The 11,009-nt window shown below is 42.3% G+C and overlaps 1 protein-coding gene across 3 annotated transcripts; it reads left to right on the top strand.

Annotated features, from left to right (window-relative positions):
* The first annotated feature begins 2,497 nt into the window (after positions 1-2,497).
* Positions 2,498-9,203, top strand: LOC135503922 (peroxisome biogenesis factor 10-like). Of its 3 annotated transcripts, XR_010450018.1 has the most exons (7): positions 2,498-2,819; positions 3,395-3,475; positions 3,611-4,026; positions 4,278-4,450; positions 5,799-5,989; positions 8,010-8,148; positions 8,584-9,203. XR_010450018.1 is itself a non-coding variant. In XM_064922110.1 (6 exons), exons 1-6 carry the CDS (start codon positions 2,708-2,710, stop codon positions 8,647-8,649), a joined length of 987 nt encoding a protein of 328 aa, XP_064778182.1. In that variant the 5' UTR covers positions 2,498-2,707; the 3' UTR covers positions 8,650-9,203. The 3 variants fall into 3 exon arrangements, 2 of the variants coding, with proteins under 2 accessions (XP_064778182.1, XP_064778183.1); XM_064922110.1 differs by lacking the exon at positions 5,799-5,989; XM_064922111.1 differs by lacking the exons at positions 5,799-5,989; positions 8,010-8,148; positions 8,584-9,203 and adding an exon at positions 7,806-7,999.
* Positions 9,204-11,009: the final 1,806 nt, after the last annotated feature.

Below are 11,009 nucleotides of genomic sequence, written 5' to 3'. Positions count from 1 at the left end.
TATTTGACCCAGATAGTTTGTGTGTATGTATTGGTATGTAGGCTATTTGACCCAGATAGTTTGTATATGTATTGATATGTAGGCTATTTGACCCAGATAGTTTGTGTGTATGTATTGGTATGTAGGCTATTTGACCCAGATAGTTTGTATATGTATTGATATGTAGGCTATTTGACCCAGATAGTTTGTGTATGTATTGATATGTAGGCTATTTGACCTAGATAGTTTGTGTGTATGTATTGATATGTAGGCTATTTGACCCAGATAGTTTGTGTGTATGTATTGATATGTAGGCTATTTGACCCAGATAGTTTGTGTGTATGTATTGATATGTAGGCTATTTGACCCAGATAGTTTGTGTGTATGTATTGATATGTAGGCTATTTGACCCAGATAGTTTGTGTGTATGTATTGATATGTAGGCTATTTGACCCAGATAGTTTGTGTGTATGTATTGGTATGTAGGCTATTTGACCCAGATAGTTTGTATATATATTGATATGTAGGCTATTTGACCCAGATAGTTTGTGTGTATGTATTGATATGTAGGCTACGTGTACCTTTAAAAGAAAGTTGATGTAGTTCTGTCCTTGAGTTGTTCTTATCTATTAATGTTCTGTATTATGTTTCATGTGGATCCCAGGAAGAGTAGCTGCTGTTTTTACAACAGCTAAATTGGGGATCCTAATAAAATACCAAGTGTCTGTTAAGCAATTCATGACTGTATGTATCCTAACCAGATGTCACCTGAGGTCATTAAGGAAACTATTGTAACAAGCTGCTGTTCTCTCTCTCCAGCAGGTGCTGCAGGCTCCAGCGCTTCCTTCCTTATTGTGTTGTTTGGGGTCTCCTGAGGATCCTGTGATTTTGCAAATAAAGATCAATGACTCACGCAGCAGTCAACAGCGAACCTCCAAGGGATCACTTGGAGGTTCACTGGGGCGGCAGGGTAGCCTAGTGGTTAGAGCGTTGGACTAGTAACCGGAAGGTTGCGAGTTCAAACCCCCGAGCTGACAAGGTACAAATCTGTCGTTCTGCCCCTGAACAGACAGTTAACCCACTGTTCCTAGGCCGTCATTGAAAATAAGATTTTGTTCTTAACTGACTTGCCTGGTTAAATAAAGGTAAAAAAAAAAAATAATAAAATCTACTCACTGATATTCTACTATTCTATGTATTTACAAAGAGCTTATGTTGGATACAAGCTGGAATTCTGTGTGGTTTTGATGGGATTGGAGCCATGGGCTAAGAGGCCACACTGAAGTGGGACAGGTTTTTAGACCAGTCCTTTATTTGGTTGCGCATGGTAATGTTAGTGTTCAGTAGCCACGTCAAACTTCCAATGAATTAAGTGCAGTGAATGTCGAGCTGATAAAACCAACAGAGGAATTCTGACATGACTTACCTTCTGTAGGCTACTCAGGTCCCTGAGAATCCCCCGGTGGAACGTCAGTGGTTTAGTCCCATCCTGTGCTCTCAACAAGCAGTGTGCTCTCCCTGCACCATATAGTCTCCATCTGTAAGAAGTCACAAGTATCTCACAACTTTACGGGGGGAGGGGAGAACGCCAGCAGCTCCTCCTTAACTGTAAACACACAGTCCACTTCCTTGTCTGCAGCTGCCTGTAAGTAAACTATTTCCCCCCTACTCATTACTGTCCAAGTGTTGGTCTAGCTCTCCTTATTGAGAGAGGCTATCTGCACACTGCCCCGCAGGACAGAGAAGGTGTTCAGCACCTAGCAAAACGCCCTTCAGCTTGGTTCAGGTAACAGAATTTAAAAAGGGACAAAGAAACTGGTTCTGCAATTTACAAACCGGCAGGAAGAATAAGCACTATCAATCCAGTGAGGCAAAATGCCCCAGCTGTGGAAGCTAGGGAGGGACATTTCTGTCAACAAACAAAAAAAGGACAACTAAAGGATGTGTACAAATCATGAATGAATTCAATGGGGAGAAAAAGTCTAACGACGGTGGCATTTTCAGATACCATTAAATTAGCTTGGGATTTAAGATAATCACATTTTGCTGTTCATATTTTTTGATACAATATAATATAAAATATTCACCATACAGAAATAAAACAGCTCTATCTCTATGCATTGTATATTCCACACCACAGTCCTACAGTGAAGTGTGGTGGCAGCAAATCTTTCTCAACCCAATGAAATAAAGCATTATACATTACAGCCAATTTGAGTTGCAGGCCCATCAATATAAATTCTAATAGATTTAGTGACCACACACACCATACCAATATTGTTCTAAAATATATGATTATATTTCACAAGTTCACCTGCAGTATGAAAGTCCAGAAAGACTGGTCACTGTTACACCAGTGCAGAAATGACCATATATTAATGGTTACAACAGTGTTTTGTGCAGTGCGCAAGGCTACGCTGATGCCGCAAGGCTACGCTTGATGCATTACACAGGAAAGTAGACGCGAGAACTCCTACCACCGCACGGCGCTGTGGCCCCAGAAGTGGATTCTCCTGTCATTGTTTCGTTCAAGTCAACTGTGTTTCCGTGTACTTAGCTACTAGCTAACAGAGCTGTCAAGGCAGGCAATATGAACATTTAAATAACTATGCCAAACTGTGACAAGTTTGGAAAAGTGTCTTAGACCGTTTGTGTAGACATGGATTGACGAGTTATTTTTCATCGTGCCAACTTCCCGAGCCCTTGCTACGCTACTCGGCGTCCAGCCATGCCTCTCGTCGGGGCAAACCAACCACAGTTGATTCGTTCAAGTCAGAAGGACGAATATTATCAACAGTGTCTCAGGAACAACGCGAATGAAGCTTTCCAAACTCTTGCAGGCAAGTAGGCGGGATACACAGTTATAGCCTACATGACCATTTAGAGCACAGCTATGAATGCATTACCACATTTCATTCAATGTTAACATTACTATCGGCAAACGGCGCTAAAGTAGGTATCTTCTTTACCGGGGACGTTTGTTAAAGAGCCCAGACGCTCGGTCTGGAAGGTGCGAAAGTTTTGCTGTACTGTTTTAGAAACCATGAGGGACGTGTCTTCATATAAACGAGAAGAAAACAAATTCGACACCTTTTATAGAGTTCGGGTTAGTGCAGCCACACACCTTCTACGGAACTTTAAAAATATGAGTATTTCTTGCAGACGTGAAAGATATGTTTCGAAAACAGTTTCACAAACGATGAATATTGAAGTTTCTACACATTAAAACACCGCGTCGGGATTTGTAGTTATCACGGAGCCAAATGGGCGAATGCAACTGCTTAAAACCCGACATGCAGAGAAGGGTTTTCAAGAGCCATGAATGCATAAGCTAATATCCTGCTTTATAATAGCTATTATAATAGTTATTATTCTTACAGTAGCTAGCTAGCTGCTTTGTTCTTTACTCCTACAGGGTCCAAGAGATGGCTGCACTGGAGAAAAGAGATCCAACTCCTGTCAGACCTGGCATACTATGGTTTAACCACATTCTCAGGTAGGTAAACAAACGGCTGGAGCTCCATACTGTGTTCAAACCTGACAGGCAGGCGTTTGCCATCAAAGACAGACCAGGGGCATTGTTAATGCCACCTAACCACACATCCTTGCTGTCCCTCCCCATGTCATCCAGGGTACCAGACGTTGGGCGAGGAGTATGTCAGTATCATCCAAGTGGACCCCACTCTGCGCAGGGTACCATCGCGCGTCAGACGAGGAGCCCTGGTGCTCCTCCACAGCCTGTTTCCATACCTGCTGGACAAGCTGTTGGTGTGCCTGGAGAATGAGCTGGAGGCGGGGGAGGAGGAGAGCCATGGAGGTGGAATCCAGAGAGCAACAGTGGCCAGTCCTTGGAGCCCCGGAGCCTGGATGAGAGGCTGGGTCCGGAGGGCATTGGGGCTGCTGACGGAGCCCCAGAGGAGGGCGTGTGTGCCGGCCGTGTTGGCCCTCCAGCAGGGACTCTCCATTCTCCACCGGGTGCATGTGGCCTTGTTTTACATCAGTGGGGCCTTCTACCACCTGGGGAAGAGGACGGCCGGAGTGAGCTATGTGGGTATTTGTGTGAGAACCTATTCAGTAGTGTACCGTAGCAAACCTTTTTGCAATGGGGGAAAAATAACACACAAAAATGTGTTTTTGGACAGGTTCAAATTATCACTCCCTTTTTCAGTCCATTTTCTTACTAGCTGAACTTGTTTACTGTTGCAAAATGTTTTGTTACGCTGGGCCCTAATGGGCCCATGTCTCAGTGTTTTAGGAGTATATGCTTCTCACCATTCTTTATTTCCCTGGGTGGTTAGCTACGGGTACGTGGTGTGACGGGGGACGACGGGGACATCCGGAGCAGCTACAGGCTCCTGGGCGTGATCTCCCTGATGCAGCTGGCCCTCACGCTGGCCCTGCAACTCAACAACCTCCGTCAGAGACAGAGAGCCCGGCAGGAGTGGAGACAACACAGGAAACTGCCCTCCAGGTACAATGCAGTAGGACACTGTTTTAATAATATAATTAACACTGACTGCCTTGGTCACACTGAGAATCTGCTACCAAATCTATCCCATATACCTTTCTATCCCATACACCATATCTATACCATATCATCCCATATACCATATCTATCCCATATACCATATCTATACCATATACCATTTCTATACCATATACCATATCTATTCCATACACCATATCTATACCATATACATCCCATACACCATATCTATACCATATACCTTTCTATCCCATATACCTTTCTATCCCATATACCTTTCTATCCCATACACCATATCTATACCATATACCATATCTATACCATATACCATATCTACACCATATACCTTTCTATCCCATATACCTTTCTATCCCATACACCATATCTATACCATATACCATATCTATACCATATACCATATCTATCCCATATACCATTTCTATCCCATATACCTATCTATCCCATATACCATATCTATCCCATATACCATATCTATCCCATATACCATATCTATCCCATGTCTATCCCATATCTATACCATATCTATCCCATATACCTTTCTATCCCATACACCATATCTATACCATATCTATCCCATGTCTATACCATATACCATATCTATACCATATACCTTTCTATCCCATACACCATATATATACCATATACATCCCATATACAATATCTATCCCATATACCATATCTATACCATATCTGTCCCATATCTACCATATCTATCCCATATACCATTCTATCCCATATACCATATCTATACCATTCTATATACCATATCTACACCATATCTATCCCATATACCATTCTATCCCATATACCATATCCCATTCTTTCCCATATACCATTCTATCCCATATCTATACCATTTACCATTATATACCATATCTATCCCATATACCATTCTATCCCATATACCATATCTATACCATATCTATACCATTCTATACCATATCTATACCATTCTATACCATATCTATACCATTCTATACCATATCTACACCATATCTGTCCCATATACCATTCTATCCCATATACCATACCATATTTGTCCCATATCTATACCATATTTGTCCCATATCTTTACCATATCTGTCCCATATACCATTCTATCCCATATACCATATCTATACCATATCTATCCCATATACCATATCTATACCATATATATACCATTCTATACCATATCTATACCATTCTATACCATATCTATACCATTCTATACCATATCTGTCCCATATACCATTCTATCCCATATCTATACCATTATATACCATATCTATACCATATACCATATCTATCCCATATCCATCCTCATCGGCAGACTCGACAGCCTTGGTTTCTCAAATGATTGCCTCGCCTGGTTCACCAACTACTTCTCTGATAGAGTTCAGTGTGTCAAATCGGAGGGTCTGCTGTCCGGACCTCTGGCAGTCTCTATGGGGGTGCCACAGGGTTCAATTCTTGGACCGACTCTCTTCTCTGTATACATCAATTATGCCGCTCTTGCTGCTGGTGAGTCTCTGATCCACCTTTACGCAGACGACACCATTCTGTATACTTCTGGCCCTTCTTTGGACACTGTGTTAACAACCCTCCAGGCAAGCTTCAATGCCATACAACTCTCCTTCCGTGGCCTCCAATTGCTCTTAAATACAAGTAAAACTAAATGCATGCTCTTCAACCGATCACTACCCGCACCTGCCCGCCTGTCCAACATCACTACTCTGGACGGCTCTGATTTAGAATACGTGGACAACTACAAATACTTAGGTGTCTGGTTACTGTAAACTCTCCTTCCAGACCCATATCAAATATCTCCAATCCAAAGTTAAATCTAGAATTGGCTTCCTATTTCGCAACAAAGCCTCCTTCACTCATGCTGCCAAACATACCCTTGTAAAACTGACCATCCTACCAATCCTCGACTTTGGCGATGTCATTTACAAAATAGCCTCCAATACCCTACTCAACAAATTGGATGCAGTCTTATCACAGTGCAATCCGTTTTGTCACCAAAGCCCCATATACTACCCACCATTGCGACCTGTACGCTCTCGTTGGCTGGCCCTCGCTTCATACTCGTCGCCAAACCCACTGGCTCCATGTCATCTACAAGACCCTGCTAGGTAAAGTCCCCCCTTATCTCAGCTCGCTGGTCACCATAGCATCTCCCACTTGTAGCACACGTTCCAGCAGGTATATCTCTCTAGTCACCCCCAAAACCAATTCTTTCTTTGACCGCCTCTCCTTCCAGTTCTCTGCTGCCAATGACTGGAACGAACTACAAAAAGCACTGAAACTGGAAACACTTATCTCCCTCACTAGCTTTAAGCACCAACTGTCAGAGCAGCTCACAGATTACTGCACCTGTACATAGCCCACCTATATTTTAGCCCAAACAACTACCTCTTTCCCTACTGTATTTAATTTATTTATTTATTTTGCTCCTTTGCACCCCATTATTTTTATTTCTACTTTTCAAATTCTTCCATTGCAAATCTACCATTCCAGTGTTACTTGCTATATTGTATTTACTTCGCCACCATGGCCTTTTTTTGCCTTCCTTATCTCACCTCATTTGCTCACATCGTATATAGACTTGTGTATACTGTATTATTGACTGTATGTTTGTTTTACTCCATGTGTGTGTGTGTGTCGTTTGTCGTGTTGTTTGTGTCGAACTGCTTTGCTTTATCTTGGCCAGGTCGCAATTGTAAATGAGAACTTGTTCTCAACTTGCCTACCTGGTTAAATAAAGGTGAAATAAAAAAAAAAAATAAATATACCATATCTATCCCATATACCATATCTATCCCCTATACCATATCTATCCCATATACCATATCTATACCATATCTATCCCATATACCATATCTATACCATATCTATCCCATATACCATATCTATCCCATATACCTTATCTATCCCATATACCATATACCATATCTTTCCCATATACCATATCTATACATTTACATTACATTTAAGTCATTTAGCAGACGCTCTTATCCTATATCTATACCATATACCATATCTTTCCCATATACCATATATATATACCGTATATATACCATATCTATACCATCTATCCCATATACCTTGCTTGGTCCTGGTGTTCCATCAAGCTTCTTGTTGGGTGTTGGTGGGTCCCCTGGGAAGCACTGCCTTTGAACAATATAAAAATGTGCATGAACTTGAACGTACTTGACCCTCTGACCCATCTAAATGTATGAAGTAATCTGAAATTGTAAATCCATGAAATGTGTAATAACTTGAAATATGAAAACCGTGGAAAAATCTGAATAACTATGTCCCCACAAAAATGTAGAAACACGGTATCGTGACAGGAAGTGTTTGAGGACATTCAAATTACATCAGATGATACAATCTGATTGTGAAGCTGCTGTTCAACATCTTCACCATCAAGTTGGACATTTTCTTGAGATGCATTCTTCTCAATGTGAATATTGAGGTAAGCATTTGAATTTCACATGTATGTATAGTTTTAAAATGTACCCGTGTGTGCGTCTAGGTCCCAATCTGTAGACGAGACTGACTCTCCCCGTGCCTCTCGCTGTATCCTGTGTCTAGAGGAGAGGAGACACTCGACCTCCACCCCGTGTGGTCATCTGTTCTGCTGGGAGTGCATCACAGAGTGGTGCAACACCAAGGTGAGAGGGTGACTACTGTTCTATGTCCTATTTAATTAAATGGATGAAAAGCTACGCTCTTTAAGGGGTACTATAACAGTGGCACAGTCCAGAAACGACCTCTAACCTGTAGGTCTGACAGGACTGGAGAGGTATAATGTTCCACCTAGCTGGCCTATCGGAAGGTCGGTGTTCCGTCCGATCGGGGGTCGGTGTTCCGTCCGATCGGAGGGTCGGTGTTCCGTCCGATCGGAGGGTCGGTGTTCCGTCCGATCGGAGGGTCGGTGTTCCGTCCGATCGGAGGGTCGGTGTTCCGTCCGATCGGAGGGTCGGTGTTCCGTCCGATCGGAGGGTCGGTGTTCCGTCCGATCGGAGGGTCGGTGTTCCGCCTAGCCAGCCTATCGGTGAAAAGAAGCTAGATGCAGTGCATGACTATTTGTTCCTTCCTCTCCACAGGCGGAGTGCCCTTTGTGTCGTGAGAAGTTCCAGCCTCCTCGACTAGTCTACCTGAGGAACTACTAGCCGAAGAGCCAGAACCTGTTCTTATTATATGACTCACTTCCTACATGACTGGATCGCCACATTGGACTGTTGCATCGTTAAACACAACGGTTTACTCTATCAGAGTTTAGCTATCCCTTGTTGAGATCCCATCTGAATAGCATCTCACTTAGAGAATGGCTCGAGATCTTATTTTGGGGCGTTGATTCAGATATTGCCCGTGTCAAGATATGTCCAGTATGAAAGAAAATGTGTGCATGAAGCATTTCATTGTTTTTGTCGAAGAAAAAAACCTTTCGGTATACAGAATATTATTGTAAAGATCTGTACAACACTGTCCTCAGCCCTTTCATTCTGTGTCAGGCCTACACACTGGGATCATTTGTAGGTAATGGCTATATATCTTTTTTAAATTTCTTTGATAATGTACTGTTTCTACGTTTTATGAGAATACGTAACGCAGTGCACTATATTGAACAATCATACATGTTTCAATGGTTTGCATATGAATCATATTGGATTGTATCAGTCTGTAACTGATCTAAATGTGTACATTTAAAACAATGACTAATCAACTATGCTGACAGTGGAATTATTTACGTCTCGTGTGTTTTATTGATAAGGCGACTAGTATATTGTTTACATTATGGCTGTTGTCATGGATCAGTAATGTATTAGCTCTGGCCTACAGAGGGGTATACTACAAAGCAGGATCAATGAGTTAGCCGGCCAACTTTTGATAAACAAACAAAAATATTGATTTTTCTGCTTCATTAAGAAACTTACACTGTAAACCCCAATGTACTGTCATTAAATCAAATCGTATTGTTCACATGATTTGTAGACTAACAGGGAAATGCTTACTTGTGTGTTTAATTACACACAATAACCCATAATGACAAAGTGAAAACAGGTTTTTATACATTTTTGCAGTTGTATTAAAAAGAAATACCTTATTTACATAAGTATTCAGACCCTTTGCTATGAGACTCAAAATTGCGCTTGGGTGCATCCCGTTTCCATTGATCATCCTTGATGTTTCTACAACTTGTTTGGAGTACACCCCTGGTAAATTCTGTTGATTGGACAAAGTCAAACACCTGTTTATATAACGTCCCACAGTTGACAGTGCATGTCGGAGCAAAAACCAAGCCATGAGGTCAAAGGAATTGTCTGTAGAGCACCGAGACAGGATTGAGTCGAGGTTACAGATCTGTAGCATTGAAGGTTCCCAAGAACACAGTGGCCTCCATCATTCTTAAATTGAAGAAGTTTGGAACCACCAAGACTCTTCCTAGAGCTGGCTGCCTGGCCAAACTGAGCAATCAGGGGAGAAAGGGTCTTGGTCAGGGAGGTGACCAAGAACCTGATGGTCAGTCTGACAGTGCTCCAGAATTTCTCTGTGGAGATGGGAGAACCTTCCACCTTCCAACCATCTCTGCAGCACTCAACCAATCAGGCCTTTATGGTAGTGGCCAGATGGAAGCCACTCCTCAGTAAAAGCCACATGACAGCCCATTTGGAGTTTGCCAAAAGGCACATAAAAGGACTCTAAGACCATGAGAAACAAGATTATCTGGTCTGATGAAACCAAGATTGAACTCTTTGGCCTAAATGCCAAGCATCACATCTAGAGGAAACCTGGCACCATCCTTACAGTGAAGCGTGGTGGCAGCATCATGCTGTGGGGATGTTTTTCAGCGGTAGGGACTGGGAGACTAGTCAGGATCGAGAGAGAGATCCGTGATGAAAACCTGCTCCAGAGTGCTCAGGACCTCAGTCTGGGGTGAAGGTTCACCTTCCAACAGGACAACGACCCTAAGCACACAACCAAGACAACGCAGGAGTGGCTTCGGGACAAGTCTCTGAATGTCCTTGAGTGGCCCGGCCAGAGCCCGGACTTGAACCCGATCAAACATCTCTGGAGACCTGAAAATAGCAGTGCAGCAACCCTCCCCATCAAACCTGACAGAGCTTGAGAAGATATGCAGAGAATAATGGGAGAAACTCCCCAAATACAGGTGTGCCAAGCTTGTAGCGTCATACCCAAGAAAACTTGAGGCTGTAATCGCTGCCAAAAGTGCTTCAACAAAGTACAATGTAAAGGGTCTGAATACTTATGTAAATGTAATATTTCAGTGTTTCATTTTTTATAAATTAGCAAAAATGTCTAAACCTGTTTTTGCTTTGTCATTATGGTTTGTGTGTATATTAATGGAGGGGGGAAAATGATTTAATCCATTTTAGAACAAGGCTGTAATGTAACAAATGTGGAAAATGTCAAGGGGTCTGAATAAATTCCGAATGCACTGTATGTGATTAGGTGGGGAGATGGTTAGGTGGGGAGATGGTATTGTGATTGTGTGTGTGCCTCTTAATTG

The sequence above is a fragment of the Oncorhynchus masou genome, chromosome 18, assembly GCF_036934945.1.
Source record: "Oncorhynchus masou masou isolate Uvic2021 chromosome 18, UVic_Omas_1.1, whole genome shotgun sequence".
Taxonomy (NCBI): domain Eukaryota; kingdom Metazoa; phylum Chordata; class Actinopteri; order Salmoniformes; family Salmonidae; genus Oncorhynchus; species Oncorhynchus masou.
Note: the sequence above shows the minus strand (reverse complement) of the source record. Positions and strands in the feature narration are given on the sequence as shown.

Coding starts and splice junctions, on each gene's coding strand:
- LOC135503922 (XM_064922110.1), top strand. CDS start 2,708: ATGCCTCTCGTCGGGGCAAACCAACCACAGTTGATTCGTTCAAGTCAG. Junction 4,027..4,277: donor GGACGGCCGGAGTGAGCTAT/GTGGGTATTTGT, acceptor CTGGGTGGTTAG/CTACGGGTACGTGGTGTGAC. Junction 4,451..8,009: donor CACAGGAAACTGCCCTCCAG/GTACAATGCAGT, acceptor GTGTGCGTCTAG/GTCCCAATCTGTAGACGAGA.